The sequence below is a fragment of the Poromitra crassiceps genome (assembly GCF_964638095.1).
Source record: "Poromitra crassiceps genome assembly, chromosome: 5".
Lineage (NCBI taxonomy): Eukaryota > Metazoa > Chordata > Actinopteri > Beryciformes > Melamphaidae > Poromitra > Poromitra crassiceps.
Window position 1 is genome coordinate 12,318,640 of NC_139642.1, and position 18,575 is coordinate 12,337,214.

The 18,575-nt window shown below is 51.2% G+C and overlaps 1 protein-coding gene across 1 annotated transcript; it reads left to right on the forward strand.

Moving 5' to 3' along the window:
- Positions 1-325: 325 nt before the first annotated feature.
- Positions 326-2,954, forward strand: LOC310776308 (uncharacterized protein; the record flags this gene model as incomplete). The annotated part of the gene is made up of 5 exons (XM_083636511.1): positions 326-474; positions 1,774-1,871; positions 1,959-2,019; positions 2,220-2,396; positions 2,526-2,954. The coding sequence occupies 5 exons, from the start codon at positions 326-328 to the stop codon at positions 2,830-2,832; spliced, it is 792 nt and encodes a 263-aa protein (XP_083492637.1). The 3' UTR covers positions 2,833-2,954.
- Positions 2,955-18,575: the final 15,621 nt, after the last annotated feature.

Below are 18,575 nucleotides of genomic sequence, written 5' to 3' on the forward strand. Positions count from 1 at the left end.
CTGCTTTGGGGGGTTTATTGCACTAGTATTTCTAATCTGCCTTGGGGGGTTTATTGCACTAGTTTGTCTAATCTGCCTTGGGGGGTTTATTGCACTACTGTAGTATGTCTAATCTGCCTTGGGGGGTTTATTGTACTAGTATGTCTAATCTGCCTTGGGGGGTTTATTGCACTAGTACAGTATGTCTAATCTGCCTTGGGGGGTTTATTGCACTAGTATGTCTAATCTGCCTTGGGGGGTTTATTGCACTAGTATGTCTAATCTGCCTTGGGGGGTTTATTGCACTAGTATGTCTAATCTGCCTTGGGGGGTTTATTGCAATAGTATGTCTAATCTGCCTGGGGGGTTTATTGCACTCAAGATCCAGCAGGAGAGACCCAACTCTCCTCAACCCAGCTGTGTGTCTCTGAAGAGCGACCGCTCAAAGGATGGATTTATTAATTTTGAAGATGGACACCATTCTTCTGAAGAGAAGTAAGTTGTTTCAGTGTTCCAATGTTACTGTCTCATGTTTTAACTATGACTCATGCAGAGAAGGTCTGCTGAGCATGCATGCTCTTTTTGTGTTTTGGGTAGGTGGGAGATGCCTCCCGGGTCTCCGATTCCGACCACAGACCCCTCTCCTCTCCCCAGACCCTAAACGTAGCTCTCCCCAGATCCTAAACCTAACCTCTCCCCAGACCCTAACAGTAGTGTATGTAGGGTGTGTTTGTTTTGGCCTTTCCAAAATCGCCAAAACGAGTGGGCGTGGCATCGGGCGGCTACGTCATCAAGGGGGCGTGGCCTTTCAGAAACGCCAAAATCGAGGGGGCGTGGTGTTGGGTGGCTACGTCACCAAGGGGGTGGGCTAAGCCACCCCCCAAGATGATGTAGCCACCCAACGCTCCGCCCATAGGGTTTCGAGGGTTTAATGAAAATGAAGTTTTAAGAAGTAGTCAGCCACCTGCAATGGATGACTGATCTCTGGCTAGCCATCTGCCGTATCCTGTAAGCACAATAGAAGTTTTAAGAATTTACGATGTCATAAACAGGTGGCCTGTGTTTTTCTTTTGGAGTGGGGATCTTGCTTTGTGCAAGATCACATTGATGATTTTCCTAGCTCTCAAATGCCCTGTGGGCATTTTGCATTGTCCGCCAGCATCAACACAGTTTTTGACGGGGGACGAATGCTATCTGGCTATTCAGGAACTAGAGATCCCCACAGTGTGCATCCAAGCGTGACGACTGCCAAAACATCCTGAATAGCCAAATGCTTTTCTTTTTGTAATTCTATTCGTATGCATTTTTCAGCAATAGCCTACATTTTCCCCATCTCCTCCGGCAAGGACTGGGAGCGCATGGGGGCGCATCCTGTCTGTCTGTCTGTGTTGTCCTGACACGTGCGCGACACCAATTCAAGCACCGGCTCCCTCTTCCCCCCCCTCCGGGCCCATTCATGCCACACAGTTTCTGACAACCCGTCCGCGTGTTTTTGACAGCAGGGGGGTGTGCGCGGGTGTGTTTCGGGGTTGTAAAACCTAATGACGATGCGGGGGCATGAGGTGAAATGTGCCGCATCCCAAGTGGATAAAAGCAGGTCCAAGTCAGTCAGTGCCCAGTAGACGCTCATAGGTTAAAAGAGGTCAGAAAAACATGGCGTATTTTAACGGTAAGGATGTGTTTCTATTAATATTGTTTTTAATTAGGCTATCTGATTAATATAGGTATTTGAGCATGCCTGTACATATATATATATATAATTAAGATGTATTATTTCGCTTGTCTACCATATAGCGTCATATTAACAAGCATCAATAACAAAACAGCATTCAACAACTATAACGATGACGTCACGGTAGAAGATCCCCTGGACATCATACGACAACAATACGGTATGTATATATTCTATATTCTTCCAACAGCACCATCAACATATCATTGGTATGTGTAATATATAATATTGCTATTCTACATTTTAGATGCTGGATACGCCAATAGAGGACCTTCAAGACACGTCCTAGCTGATATCACGAAGACCTGGTAAGTAGCCTACCACTGACAATTGTGTGTGTGTGGGGGTGTGTGTGCATGTGTGTGTGTGTGTGTGTGTGTGTGTGTATGTGTGGGGTGAATATCAAGATAACATGTTTGACTTGCTGAGCATGAAGTTTGAGTTTAGAAAAAACGCATAATAGTTAAGCATGGTTCTGACTTGCTGAAATGTTGTTTTTTTGCAACAGCACATTTAGCCATACAGATCAGCCTCTCTACCACCATCCAGCAGTGCACAGTCCCCCAGCACCACTCACACATGTGAGATCCAGAGGCGTGGAGGAAAAGACACATGATCATTATCTGACGAACCCCGATACAGATACACTGACATCGATTGATTTTTCAGAATTCATCGATCAAGTGTAAGTGTAACCATAGTGTATACCAGCAAATCTCCTATATATATATATACTGTATATATATTTATTTTTTATTTTTTATTTAACACATATCCATCGCTATCTTTCTCATTTTTCTTTTTTTTTTTACAGCCTGTATGAGGACCCCCCAACCCCCACTCCGGATCCATCGTTAGACGACTTTTACAGCTCGGCAACGGTGAGCAGTGATGTCCATGTCGGTGATCAATCACCTTTGACATGGCTCCAGGCGGAGACCCCCACTGCTGCTGAGGAAGAAGAAGAAGAAGAAGAAGAAGAAGACGAAGACGAGGCATCAGCCCCACCCACCCCCAACAGCACCATCATCATCAGCACACCCCAGAGTGTTGACGAAAACGCATTAAACCCACCCTCCCCGATATGTCATCAGCTGCCTACAGACTCCGCTGCTCACTGATTCCACTGCTCACTGAAGTGTTTCTCTAACTCACCCCCGGCCCCGGCTCCCCCCTCCCATCCCCATGTTTTATTGGTTTATTAGCCAGCCGTCCTGTATAAAGCTTGCCAAAGCTGTCTGCACAATCACTCCCGTTTTAAATAAACTTGTTTTGCAGTCAGTGTTGTTTAGTTACTGCTAAAAACGATGAGTGTATAACAATGTTTTTTATCGAAGAGGTGCGCATAATGTCTCGCGGAGAGAGCGCACAGTTTTTCACCCCATGTCCCCTCATATCCTTTGCGTGTCTGTCAAGGGATATATAAGCACCCAGCGTCAAGTGAGGATCTAAGTCAGGGTGCCACAGGCCTATAGCCTATATATATTTTTATTTTATTTCATGTCCAGCATTCAAATATTCCATAATTGCATGTTGTGCAGGCTATTCTAGCTAGTATACTAATGTATACAGCAAATATGGCTGTTGTATTGATAAAAGTTAGGCAGAGCAAAGCATTCTGGGTATTCCCAAGGCTATTCTGTAGATTCCATCCCCCTGCGTGCAACACACATACAACATTCACACACACCCACCCACGCACACACACACACCGCGCGTTAGTTTCTGTGCACGTTTTCTCAACCAAACATGATTTGGAACATTTTGATAAAATTCTATACATTCCAGTTTCTCCATCTCAGATCACAGATCATGTCTATCTGTGATATATGTCTTTTCCCATGTTTTTTCCCACTCCGGATCCAATTGTGATGTGACATCACCATGATGATTTTGATAGGCTATAAGGCTATTAAGCTATAAGCCAATGCGTATATTTGATACATATTTGATCAATAGAGATTGAGGTGAAGGCCTATTGCAGGTATATGTTCAAAGTCCTCCGGGGGCCAGATGCGGCCGTTTGGCCGTCTCTCAAACATTCTCCGCGAGAGCAGAGTTTCCCAGCATGCATTAGTGTGTTTCAACACTGTGTTTTTGGAGATTAGTGATGTGTTACGTTAGTTACGTGCTATTAGTTATCTGCAATGTTATGTGATGACTACTAGAGTTGGTGCTCGCGTGAACTACATTGCTTTACATTGTAAAATGTTGGCACCATAGGTGACACGGGGGTTTAGTTTAATGACCCCCTCCGAGTTCCGCGTTTGAGTTAACGTGTTCTAAATACTGTTCTCTGCCTGAATTGCTGCTAAACACATGGCTTGCTACAATACTATGTGGTCCTCCACACAGTATTGGTTAATATACTGTGAGACTTTGTGTTTTGTAGACAAGCACCAAGTAGGAACAACACAGGCAGAACTAATGTTTTCAGATGGTATATAATAATAATCTTTGTAATACAATTGTTATAAAATTAAAATCTATATCGCACTTACAATATACTAATATTACTGAAATGCGCATGTGCGACTCTCAACCAAAGACACAAGACTGGCGAGATGGATCACAGCATATAGCTACTTCCATCAGTAGACACTTGCCTATTTTTCTTCTCTGCACCACTCTGAAATGCTTCTTAATTGTTCTGCCTGCTCTGATAACACACTTGAATTGATCTCTGACAATGCAACATACCGGTGGCGACTGCTCCTCGCAAAAAAAAAAAAAATTAAATGCTCTGCTCTGCGAGGCCCTCTAGTGGACGAGGCCCCAGGTGACTGCCTGTTGTGCCTGGTTCAAGATCCGCCTCTGGGTGCCTGTACCACTAATGTTAGCCAATATGTGTAAATGTGTTACAATATTGGGTTGGTTTCATAGACCTGGCACAAAAGTACATACATCGCATATATATGTGCTGCATATATGTCCATACATGCCTCTTCCGTATGGGTTTCTCATAATAGTCAAACATGAGTTTTCATGTTCTGACTTGTTGAAATGTTTTAAAGTTATTTTTTACATTTGACTTGTGTGGGGTTTGAGCACCATGAGAACATGCATGAACTGTTAGTCAGTACTCTGTACTGATGTACAAAACAAGATTGAGATTGTTGAGATTGTGAAATCTTCAACTGGAATAAAAAAAACTGGATATAATATAACTGAATAAAGCATTTTCAATATAAGACAAACAAAATGCTATTATAAGAGAGCTAAAGTATATGAGGTCAGTAATGACCGGGGGTAAATTATATGATTATTGTCCATTGTGTGTATGACACAACTTTGTTTATCATTCTGCGCCTCACACTATATAGTGTGTGATACACACTATACAGTCTGTATTTAACTCACCACACTCTGACTCCCCCTGACCTCAGAGGGGAAGAAAGGGACACAGTGATGATCACAAGTATTTCATACACCACGCTGTATTGATAATATGAGAACCCACATTATGATAATTAATGGGGGTTAAGCAAAGCAAGTAATGCTTTTGCAATGTAGTTTGTAAGATGAGATTCATAATATAACTATTAGTTATATGTATTTTCTGAGATTTGCTTATTTTTGCTTATATGATGCATATTAACACATTGAGTGCCAAGGACGTCTGTGGACGTCCTAAAAAAAAGTAACGAGGAGTGCCAAGGACGTCTGTGGACGTCCTAAAATCATAATTCATATTATTTCATAATTCTGCTGTTTAAGGTCGTACCTAGCCAGTGAGCATGAATCCCTTCAAGGGATCACACGGCGCCACCTTAAACATCGACACGGGAGCTGCGCCACCCACCTCAGATCCTTTACTTTGTGCAGGAGAAAGCAGGGAAAGACGTGATCAAAGGGGAAACCGATGCATGCTGCAGGCAGAGCCGTATAGATTGCTCTGTCTGCAGCGGACAGTTGGCTCGGCTGCATCCGCGCCCACAACTGAGCTCTTCTGCTTCTATCTATCTGCATATAGTTTCTCCACACGATTCCCTGCCAGAAAGCCAGCACCCGAAGCCGAACGGCCAAACCTTTTCGTTCAGTCGCGTTTGGCATTTCCTTGTTGCGCGCTGGGATCCGTCCGGGGCAAAAACGGAGTCTGTGAAAAAACAGACTGTGTGCGTGTGGGGAGGAGCCCGCAGCTCAGAGGTGGAGGGGAAGGCGGGGGGAGAGGGGGGTGCAGTCAATTGCTGGGAGTCAGTCAGTTACATGAGTGCCCAGACGGCAACCACAATAATGCATACACATAAGAAACACACAGGATGATAACATGGCAGGTTGATATATACAGTTATACTGTAATGCAAGATAGCGGGCAGTATCCACTTCATGGGTACAAAAAGCAGCGCCTCCTCCATATTGAGCGGCTTCCGATAATAGTAGATATTGAACAGTATGGAATATTCAAGAACACATCTGAATCGTCACTACACAGACTGAACATGCTCGGCTTCACAATAGAATGTTTAAAAAGCGATATTGAAGACCCGAAAATAGAAGAGATATCTTTTGATATCAGATCCACTAATCTGTCATGCCTACATATGTAAAGCCCTTTGTATGCATGGCAACCATTTAGGATGTGAGCCATGGTTTCTGTTATCTGTTCATGACCATGGTGTATACAGTGAGGAGCATGACTGTCAGGAAGCCAGATGGAAAGATTGAGCTTGGTTGGTAGAACTTGCAGTCTTGCTTTTAGAGTGAAGATGACAATGCTCTCATCCAGAGCGACACTTTTAAACACTGCATGATAAATGTTAGGGTTGTGCTACAACCCAGGTTTTACGAGTGAGAACGAGAGCTCTCACTAGTGCCTAGTTCGCTGCGTATGCAGCACTATGGAAGACTGTCATTTTTGCTCCAAAAATTACTTTACATTAAAACCGACCACGCCCCCTTAGGTGACGTGGTGCCCCCCTGGGGCTGACTTGGCCACCCACCTCACCCACGTGACTACGTCACGTCCAGTCAGCCCAGGGTCCGCCACTCATTTCTTCCAGCCAGCTGAGATCCGACGCACCCAGAGACGCATCGACGCAGCAAGGCTGGGTAGTGAGAGCTCTCGTTCTCACTCGTAAAACCCAGGTTGTAGCACAACCCTAACGTTTTACTTCGTTTCGAACTCAAGCTCTCACTAGTGCCTCAATTCAACCGACCTTGCTGCCGGGAGCACCCACAGGGCGACCCGAAAGGCACCGGTGAACCACGGCCATATGGCAACGTTTATGCCTAACCGAATGACATATTAGAGTGGCAACGATACTACTTTCTTGCCACCGACAGCACCGCGTGCGCGAACTGCGAACCGGACACGTCGAGACTGTAGTACCTGACAAAAGTGTGATGAGAGGACCATGAGGCCGCGGCACACATGTCCTCCACCGACACACCACGCAACAACACAGAGGATGTCGCAACACCTCGCGTAGAATGCGCCTTGATACCCTCCGGGGGAACCTTGCCCACGGCAGAGTATGCCAACGCGATCGCTTCCACTATCCAGTGTGATAAGCGATCCTTGGAAAGGGGTCCGCCCTGGGCCCTTTGCCCAAAGCAGACCAACAGCTGATCTGTAATGCGTAATGAACGCGTCCTGGCCACATAGGCCGAGAGCGCCCTTACGGGGCACAGCATGTGCATTAACGTCTCTCCTCACCCGAACTGAACGGCGGGGGACAGAATGCCGATAAGTCTATAACCATAGACCTATAGCTGGCATTAATATTCTTGGGCTGGTACGCCGGGTTAGGTTGCAACGTAACCCTGCGCCCATCGTCCCCAAAAACCATACAGGCCTGCTGCACCGAGAGGGCAATCAGGTCACCGACTCTCTTTCCTGATGATAAGGCCAGCAGCAGCGCGGTCTTTAAGGACAGAACCTTTAAATCGGCGGAGTCCAAGGGCTCAAACGGATGACCCGTTAGCCCGTCCAGCACCGTAACCAGGTCCCATTTGGGAAAAACGCACCGCAACGGCGGGCGCCCCCTTCATGAAGCGCGAGACCAAAGGGCACACCCCCACGGGGGTCCCTTCAATCCCCATGTGGCAAGCGGAAATCGCGGCTACGTACACCTTAAGCGACTGGGGGGACTGGCCCGCGTCAAGCAAGCTTTGAAGGAAACAGAGAACTGGACGCACGCTGCAGTTCACTGGATCCACACCCTTACTTGTGCACCATCGCGGAAAAAAAACCCTGCCACTTGTACGCGTACTGAGTGCGGGTCGAAGCAGCCCTAGCACTCTGAATAGTGCGCACCACATTGTCGGGCAAGCCCTGTGCTAGCAACTGGTCCCGTTCAGGAGCCAGACTGCTAGCTTCCACCTGCCTGGGGAGGGGTGGAACACCTCCCCCTCCGCCTGGGATAGGAGATCGGCCCGCACCGGCAATGCCCAAGGCGGGCCCTGCACCAGGGAGACCAGGTCCGCAAACCACGTCTGCCTGGGCCAGAACGGAGCCACTAGAACGAGCCGGAGACGCTGTTCCTTCACCCTGTCCAACACCTGACGGATCAGGGGGATCGGTGGAAACGCATAGAGCCCCTCCCGTGGCCACGCGTTCGCCAACGCGTCGTGTCCCAACGGGGGACTGTCCTCCTGGATCGAGAACCACAATGGGCAGTGCATCGCACGCCGCGATGCGAAGAGCCTGTCGCTCCCGCGAAAGGCGGGCTCGCATGGCCTGGGAGTTTAGCTCGAGCCCCAGGAAGATCGCCGTCTGCTCTGGGGCGAGGCAGCTCTTTTTCCAGTTTACCAGGAACCCTAAGGTTTGTAGGTGATCGGTCACCACCTTGGTATGTTTCATGGCACCAACCCTCGAGCCGGCCACAATAAGAGCGTCGTCGAGATAAAGGAAGATGCGAACCCCCCTCGCGCGGAGGGGGGCCAAGGCCGTCTCCACGCAAGCCGTGAAGGTTCGCGGGCTCAAAGACATGCCGAAAGGCAAGACACAGAACTCGTAAGCCTTCCCCAGGAAGGAGAACCTCAGGTATTTCCTGTGCCTCTTGACCACATGGACATGGAAGAACGCATCTTTCAGGTCCACGGAAGTAAAGAAATCCCCCTGTCTCAACGCGTTGAAGAGGTGGGGAAAGGAGAGCATTCGGAACGGGAACTTCCTCAGCGTCTTGTTGAGGCGCCGGAGGTCCAGAATTGGACGCATGGAGCCGTCCTTTTTGGGTACGACGAAGTACCTGTGGTAGAAACCCGAGCGCACCTCTGCCTTGGGAACCGAGCGGATCGCCCCCTTGGCGAGGAGCGAAATGACCTCCTTGTGGAGTATGTCCAAGGACTCCCCTTCCACAGCCGTATCGTGGGTCCCGTCGAACCTGGGTGGGGCCCTGGCAAATTGCAGGGCGTAACCCTTCTGAAGGGTGCGCCACAGCCACGGGGACGGGGAACACAGACGCTCCCAGGCCTCGAGCCTGTCGGGCAGAGATGGTCTGTTGTGACCAAAGGGGGCGGAACCCGCCCCCTTGGCCATGAGTATATTGTTGGGCACCGGGGGACCCGGTGCTTTGGTTGGGGAAGAAAAAGGGGGAGGCGGGACATAAGAGGCTAAGCCCCCCTGCCGGTTTCTTACGCGGGCTCCGCCTACTGACGTGCCCTGTGAGCGTGTTGAACCGGCGTAACCCCCCAGCCGTGCAGCTTTCGCCGGCTGGGGGGAGCAAGGAGGCAAGGCTCTCTTTCGACCGCCGCATGCGGACTCGTCTGCTCGTGCGGTCCCCAGGAGAGCTCCCGACCAACAATGGGCCCATGGCACCATCGATGGTGGGCTTGTCCCGGGGGCCTCTTGACGGCGGACAAGCGATCCTGGGAGAGCTCCCGACCGAACTCGGGCGCTGGGCACCGAGGACGGTGGGCTTGTCCCTAAAGCTACAAGCCGAAGGCTGGTCCTGAAGCCAAGCCCTGGCGAGCTGTCGTCCCCGCCGGGCGCACTGCACCGGCGAGTGATGGGTTGGGTAGGCCCCTGCTGAGTCCCGGACCGAAGTTGAGCGCTGAGCTCCAATGACGGTGGGCTCATAGCCCCCCCCCCTTCCCCAGGGAGGTGACTAAGTACGGGGCTGGTTACCCGCTCCCCGCGCACCCCCTCGCTTTGGGGGGCGGGGGCCGCGTACCCTGGCCTGCCGTGGGACCCATGCTGGGCCCACCGCGGCTGAGTGGGGCGCGTCCATTAGGGGCGCCCTAGGCTGTGAGACTCGTACCCGCTGGCGTGGGGCGGTCCGCGGCGGCGGAGGCCCCGGAGGACGACTCTGCGCACGCGCTTGGACCTGGAACCGGCGGTCCTCCCCTTTCCGCTTGGGCATGAGGGTGCTGATCGCCGCCGAGTCCCTCTGACGCGTCTCCAACCGCTGGGCCAAGTCTTCCACGGAAGAACCGAACAGGCCCTCCGGGGAGATCTGGGCCCCCAGCAGCCTCCTCTTATCCTGCTCAAGGAGCTGGGTAAGATTTAGCCACAGGTGGCGGTGGGTGAGAACAGAGAAGGCCATGACCTTCCCGCTGTTCTGCGCCAGGCAGTCTATCATACGCAAGGCGTAATCCGTGGCCATCCTGAGCTCTGTAAACAGCTCGGGGGCGGGGTCACCCTGCATCTCCCGCAGGAGCACCGCCTGGTAGCCCTGCAAGATGGCCAGGTTGTTGGTCATGGCGGCGGACTGCCCCGCCGCCAAGTACGCCTTTTCGGCCAACTTGGCTGTAAGTTGGCACGCCTTAGAGGACAACGTGGGCCTCACGAGGTTAGGGGCCAGGTGTCTGGCCACCATATCCTCGAGGGGAGGCATCACGGCTAACGCGAGTTTATCCGCCCCTTCTAAGGCCGACCACGGAGCCATGCCCGCGCAGAGCGGCTTGGCCTCCTGAGGCTTTTCCCATCCTGACTGCACCGCGCGAACCACGTCTATACAGACGGGCAGCAGGGGCTTTGGGCGGGGTGCCTGTGGTGCCTGGCGTGGCTGGAAATAGCACCCCAGCAACACTGATTCGGGGGGCGGAGGTGGTTCGGCCCGAGCGATGCCGAGCTTCGCCGTGGCCCTAGACATCACCCCCAGAAATTGCTTCTGATAGGGCTCGTTGAAGCTAGCCTCCGAACGGGTCCCTACCAGAGAGGTGACAGCGGTAGCGCGGTCCCATTCCTCTCCGCCCGACAACTCCCCTTGGGGGGCGTCCTGGGGGGGAATAATTATGGGGTCGTAGGGGAAGAGCCCCCCCTGTTGCAGCACAGGGTCGATGGGCTCATCCCCCCAGTTCAGGATCTGCTGCTCAGGTTGGACCGGGGAGCCCTGCTCCTCAGGCAACTCCTCCTCCACCGAGTGGTCAGACCCACCACATGCGCCTCCCTCGGGAGGTGCATGGCTAAGCCGCGGGCCCACCTGGACAAAGAGCAACGCTCTTTCACGTAGCATGGCCAGGGTGAAGCCTTCGCAGGCCTGGCAGAAATTGGACTTCAGCAGGGCATCAGTAGCATGGTTATGCCCGAGGCAAAACACACACTCCCTGTGGCGGTCCTGACTCGCCAAAGTAGCCTCACAGCTAACACAGCTCTTGGCTGTCTCCCCCTGTCTCATGGCTGCCGCCCGGTTCATTGTGCGAGTTCAGCAAAGCTAACCCGCCAACAAGCCCCGCCGACTGTACCAGAATTAGCGGGAGTTAAAGGAGAATTTCGGTTTTTTTGAACCTGGATCCATCTCCTGGCATTAATTATGATTTGGCCACTCACCAGGCGATCTCCGCGGCGTTTCTGGCCGTCCTAGCGTTGTTTTGACATCAATAGCGTCCAAGTCAGTTGTAAAATGGAGCTGACTTGGGGCCAAGTGTGAGCCTGTCTTTCCTGCTTCTAAATAGCTATTTTTATTCCCGTTTTCGCCAAATATCGTCAGAATCTGATCCCTCAAGAAGCACCACAGTGATATTTCGCCAAAGGCTGTTTCCTGGAGTCCCACAGGGATCAAATTACCTCAAACGTGATCTCGGTCACCAAGTCTCGTGAAGTCCCGTGATACTTTCCTGCCGACTGACCAAGTACAGGAGGACGCTTTGCGGTGGTGGTTTTAGCGCAACCTATGTGGGGTTTGGCATAACCTTCGTTATTTCGAATCCCACATAGGTTACGCCAAACCCCACATAGGTTGCGCTAAAACCACCACTGCAAAGCGTCCTCCTGTACTTGGTCAGTCGGCAGGAAAGTATCGCAGGACTTCACGAGACTTGGTGACCGAGATCACGTTTGAGGTAATTTGATCCCTGTGGGACTCCAGGAAACAGCCTTTGGCGAAATATCACTGTGGTGCTTCTTGAGGGATCAGATTCTGACGATATTTGGCGAAAACGGGAATAAAAATAGCTATTTAGATGCAGGAAAGACAGGCTCACACTTGGCCCCAAGTCAGCTCCATTTTACAACTGACTTGGACGCTATTGATGTCAAAACAACGCTAGGACGGCCAGAAACGCCGCGGAGATCGCCTGGTGAGTGGCCAAATCATAATTAATGCCAGGAGATGGATCCAGGTAAAAAAAAAACGAAATTCTCCTTTAACCGTGTAAGCTGACTAACAGTAGCTTGCAACGGTGAAGATGCTGGAGTGCTACAAGCTAGCTGCTAGCTGCACTGAGCCAACTAGCTAACTATCTATCTATCGTTACTCCAGCCGGAGTAACGCGCGCGCTCTAACACTAGTAGCCGGCGCCTAAATACCTAGCACATGGAAGCCAACCGCACGGGTGCAAAGCTAGCTATCTGTAACAACTGGGCTAATTAGCCTATTGTTCTAGTGCTAACGGTACAAAGCTATTTTGCACGTATGCAACCTAGCCTAAAAGTTTTGAGTGCAGACCTGAGTCGGCACTCAAGCCTATCAACAACGCTACCCCAGCCGGGGAAAACGTTTACATGAGCTGCACGGCGGCAGCTAATACAACAGTTAACTTTGAAAAAGACACCCTTAGCTTTGGATGGCTTGATCCGGCGCCGATGGTGAAGAGTACAGGATCGGGTCCCCGAAGCCTGATTTATCCCGTCCACGCAAACCTCTTGAGGTGGGCAAATCAGCCGGAACGATCTGAACGATATCCAAGCTATGTTAAGAGTGCTGACTCAGAGCTAACCGCGGAGCTATGAAAACGACGTCCTCACACTGGCTGGAAGAAACGAAGAGTGGCGGACCCTGGGCTGACTGGACGTGACGTAGTCACGTGGGTGAGGTGGGTGGCCAAGTCAGCCCCAGGGGGGCACCATGTCACCTAAGGGGGCGTGGTCGGTTTTAATGTAAAGTAATTTTTTGAGCAAAAATGACAGTCTTCCATAGTGCTGCGTACGCAGCGAACTAGGCACTAGTGAGAGCTTGAGTTCGAAACGAAGTAAAACAGAGTGATCTGCTGCAGGGAGACATGCAAGTTTCCCTTGGAGTTTTAAAGGTCCCATTCCGTGCAAAAGCTGTTTTTACTTGTAAATGCATATATACTGCTGTCAGCCCTCCCTGTAATGAGTGGTCACACGCTCAGAACTGCCACAGTTGGATTTGTCCCTATCCAGCGTCCCCCTGCAGTCTCCTCCAAGCCACACCCCCAAACGCTTCGTTTGCCCAGAGGGGAATTGGGACGTCACTAGCTTCCTCCTGCATACTGCGCGGGTCTCTCTCACACAAGCTACCTGCAACATGTGACAACCAGGAAAGACTAGTGACTACTGGAGAGTCAGTTGACAGCCGGAACAGGGACGGCACCCGGGTAGCAGTATGGGTTAGCTCCCCAGCCTGCGTCTTCCGTGAGGAAGAAGCCCAACAACCCACGAGAGGCCTTTTTAGGAGGGCCATTCAAGCCGCAAGTGGAGACTGCAGTGCCACCAAGTACTGGTACTGCATGGTGTCCACTAAGATACCATCACCTCGGAATGAGATGTTTGGAGCGGGGGAGTCTGGTGCAGCGCACAGGTCGTAGACCTGGTGAGACGAGGGAGGAACCCGGCCGGGTGGCAACCCACAGAGCCCGGTCCCTCTACGTACCAGAGCCCTCCCCCTCCCCCGGTCCCAACAGAGTAGTTCCGGAGCAGCGGATTGAGTGGCCCTGACCACGTGACCACCTTCGACCCTCCCTATAGGGCTGACCGTGGGTAGCTACTGGGACGTAAGTTGGGGCTTGGCCAGCCCCGGCTGGGTCACCTGGGCGAGGTTGTATGATGTTGCGAGACCCGAAACATCCTATGACCCCAGGGTACATCACTGAGGATACGTCCCAGTTATGCATCCATGCGATGTTTTTTTCTTTATTAGTTAGCCTGGCCTAGCCAGTGACTCATAGGAATAGACTATGTGACAACCAGGAAAGACTAGTGACTACTGGAGAGTCAGTTGACAGCCGGAACAGGGACGGCACCCGGGTAGCAGTATGGGTTAGCTCCCCAGCCTGCGTCTTCCGTGAGGAAGAAGCCCAACAACCCACGAGAGGCCTTTTTAGGAGGGCCATTCAAGCCGCAAGTGGAGACTGCAGTGCCACCAAGTACTGGTACTGCATGGTGTCCACTAAGATACCATCACCTCGGAATGAGATGTTTGGAGCGGGGGAGTCTGGTGCAGCGCACAGGTCGTAGACCTGGTGAGACGAGGGAGGAACCCGGCCGGGTGGCAACCCACAGAGCCCGGTCCCTCTACGTACCAGAGCCCTCCCCCTCCCCCGGTCCCAACAGAGTAGTTCCGGAGCAGCGGATTGAGTGGCCCTGACCACGTGACCACCTTCGACCCTCCCTATAGGGCTGACCGTGGGTAGCTACTGGGACGTAAGTTGGGGCTTAGCCAGCCCCGGCTGGGTCACCTGGGCGAGGGTGTATGATGTTGCGAGACCCGAAACATCCTATGACCCCAGGGTACATCACTGAGGATACGTCCCAGTTATGCATCCATGCAATGTTTTTTTTTTCTTTATTAGTTAGCCTGGCCTAGCCAGTGACTCATAGGAATAGACTATGTGACAACCAGGAAAGACTAGTGACTACTGGAGAGTCAGTTGACAGCCGGAACAGGGACGACACCCGGGTAGCAGTATGGGTTAGCTCCCCAGCCTGCGTCTTCCGTGAGGAAGAAGCCCAACAACCCACGAGAGGCCTTTTTAGGAGGGCCATTCAAGCTGCAAGTGGAGACTGCAGTGCCACCAAGTACTGGTACTGCATGGTGTCCACTAAGATACCATCACCTCGGAATGAGATGTTTGGAGCGGGGGAGTCTGGTGCAGCGCACAGGTCGTAGACCTGGTGAGACGAGGGAGGAACCCGGCCGGGTGGCAACCCACAGAGCCCGGTCCCTCTACGTACCAGAGCCCTCCCCCTCCCCCGGTCCCAACAGAGTAGTTCCGGAGCAGCGGATTGAGTGGCCCTGACCACGTGACCACCTTCAACCCTCCCTATAGGGCTGACCGTGGGTAGCTACTGGGACGTAAGTTGGGGCTTGGCCAGCCCCGGCTGGGTCACCTGGGCGAGGGTGTATGATGTTGCGAGACCCGAAACATCCTATGACCCCAGGGTACATCACTGAGGATACGTCCGAGTTATGCATCCATGCGATGTTTTTTTTCTTTTCTTTATTAGTTAGCCTGGCCTAGCCAGTGACTCATAGGAATAGACTATGTGACAACCAGGAAAGACTAGTGACTACTGGAGAGTCAGTTGACAGCTGGAACAGGGACGGCACCCGGGTAGCAGTATGGGTTAGCTCCCCAGCCTGCGTCTTCCGTGAGGAAGAAGCCCAACAACCCACGAGAGGCCTTTTTAGGAGGGCCATTCAAGCCGCAAGTGGAGACTGCAGTGCCACCAAGTACTGGTACTGCATGGTGTCCACTAAGATACCATCACCTCGGAATGAGATGTTTGGAGCGGGGGAGTCTGGTGCAGCGCACAGGTCGTAGACCTGGTGAGACGAGGGAGGAACCCGGCCGGGTGGCAACCCACAGAGCCCGGTCCCTCTATGTACCAGAGCCCTCCCCCTCCCCCGGTCCCAACAGAGTAGTTCCGGAGCAGCGGATTGAGTGGCCCTGACCACGTGACCACCTTCGACCCTCCCTATAGGGCTGACCGTGGGTAGCTACTGGGACGTAAGTTGGGGCTTGGCCAGCCCCGGCTGGGTCACCTGGGCGAGGGTGTATGATGTTGCGAGACCCGAAACATCCTATGACCCCAGGGTACATCACTGAGGATACGTCCCAGTTATGCATCCATGCAATGTTTTTTTTTTTCTTTATTAGTTAGCCTTGCCTAGCCAGTGACTCATAGGAATAGACTATGTGACAACCAGGAAAGACTAGTGACTACTGGAGAGTCAGTTGACAGCCGGAACAGGGACGGCACCCGGGTAGCAGTATGGGTTAGCTCCCCAGCCTGCGTCTTCCGTGAGGAAGAAGCCCAACAACCCACGAGAGGCCTTTTTAGGAGGGCCATTCAAGCCGCAAGTGGAGACTGCAGTGCCACCAAGTAGTGGTACTGCATGGTGTCCACTAAGATACCATCACCTCGGAATGAGATGTTTGGAGCGGGGGAGTCTGGTGCAGCGCACAGGTCGTAGACCTGGTGAGACGAGGGAGGAACCCGGCCGGGTGGCAACCCACAGAGCCCGGTCCCTCTACGTACCAGAGCCCTCCCCCTCCCCCGGTCCCAACAGAGTAGTTCCGGAGCAGCGGATTGAGTGGCCCTGACCACGTGACCACCTTCGACCCTCCCTATAGGGCTGACCGTGGGTAGCTACTGGGATGTAAGTTGGGGCTTGGCCAGCCCGGGCTGGGTCACCTGGGCGAGGGTGTATGATGTTGCGAGACCCGAAACATCCTGTGACCCCAGGGTACATCACTGAGGATACGTCCCAGTTATGCATCCATGCGATGTTTTTTTTTTCTTTATTAGTCTATAGCCACAAAATTAACACTTCTAGCTGGAGCGACGCCAACTGTACGTGATCCAGCAACTGCAGAGGTGCATTCGGTAAGTCTAGGCATTTTGAGATGTCCTCTTTAGCGTAGTACCGTTAAGTTAACGATAACTCGCAACCTAGCGTGCTGGTCCACAGACGCTAATCTGATTGGCGCCTGGGAGCCTGGGGCGGGCTCTCCCTCAGCGGCCAATGGGAACTGTTAGTTCTGAATATATTATAGAAACAGGCCATTCTTGGGAAGCGACGAGATGAGGAAGTGAGAACTCCGTCACAACAAACGGGGTTGCTATATTTTCGACAGATTAATCCAGAATCATGTTTTATGGACCAGAGACACACGTTTTTAAGAGGTTACAGCTGCACGAATTGGGACCTTTAACTCAGTCCAGTGTTGACGTTGTCTTTGTTGTAGCGCCCTCATGAGGTGACCTTGGGCATTCGTTAGAGGGAGTTGATGATCTAATCCACAGGTATTCACAGTTGCTCTCACAGAGATACTGGGGTCAGATATAACCTCTTCAGAGACATTCTGAAGAGTAGAGTCACTCTGGAGAACACACCAGTTCCTTTGAATAATGTCCTTGATTTTGTGAGACATTATACTGGGTGGTTAAATATATCTTTCCCGTTGGGGCTGGACAAGAGCTTTTCTGGAAAAGTGTTCTCCTTGTGGTGCAATGAATACAACTTCAACTGGGCAAACATCTTGAATTCGGGCCTCTCAAACACCTCAAAAACACACACACACACACACACACACACACACACACACACACACACACGCACGCACACACACACACACACACACACACACATCCGTCTGCTTACACTGTTAATTATTAATCTCTCTCTCTCTCTCTCTCTCTCTCTCTCTCTCTCTCTCTCTCTCTCTCTCACACACACACACACACACACACACACACACACACACACACAAACATCTGTCTGGCTTACACTGTTAATTATTAATCTCTCTCTCTCTCTCTCTCACACACACACACACACACACACACACACACACACACACAGACACACAGACACACACACACACACACACACACACACCACACACACACACACACACACACACACACACACACACACACACATCCGTCTGGCTTACACTGTTAATTATTAATCTCCCTCTCTCTCTCTCTCTCTCTCTCTCTCTCTCTCACACACACACACACACACACACACACACACACACACACACACACACACACACACACACACAGTATCAGTTCAGTCTACTCTCTCTCACCAGCGAGGCAGCAGGTTATCTCCAACATGAAAAGGTATTGTATCAACTCTTTCCATGACAGTTGAACATGTTTGATTCTTCAGTCTGTTAATGTTTCATGTTGATTGATGTAACTGTAATAACTCTAATAACTGTAATAACAGTCAGTCAGAAGAAGCCTCTGTGTGATCAGGAGGGGAAGTCTGTTTGGGTTGGAAATATGAAAACACTTTATGACAGTTTTTCAACACATCAGTGTCTGGGAGTTAACGTTATGTAGGGCTGAGCAATATATCAATATTAAATGAATATGGTGATATGAGACTAGATATCGTGTTAGATTTTGTCCTTTCCTTCTTTTAAAGGTATTATGTCAACAATATTGTGATATTTGATTTTGTCCACATCGCACAGCCCTACATTAACGTCTAACATGTTGATTTGTTGTCATGTTTTTACAGTGAACACTGATGTCATAAATCTAAAACACTACCATCAAAATAGTCTTCATGTATGTTTTGGCTTCATGAGGCCATGTTACATATTGAAACACATACAATTATGTGGAAATCATTTCCTTTCTCTTGTTTTGATAAAGTGTATGGTTACTGCCCCCCCCCCCCCCCCCCGCCCCGCCCCCTTCCAAATAGCATTTACTAATAGTTGATGCAAGACAATGTTACAATGTTGCCTATTTAGCAAAACTCTGTCATTTCAT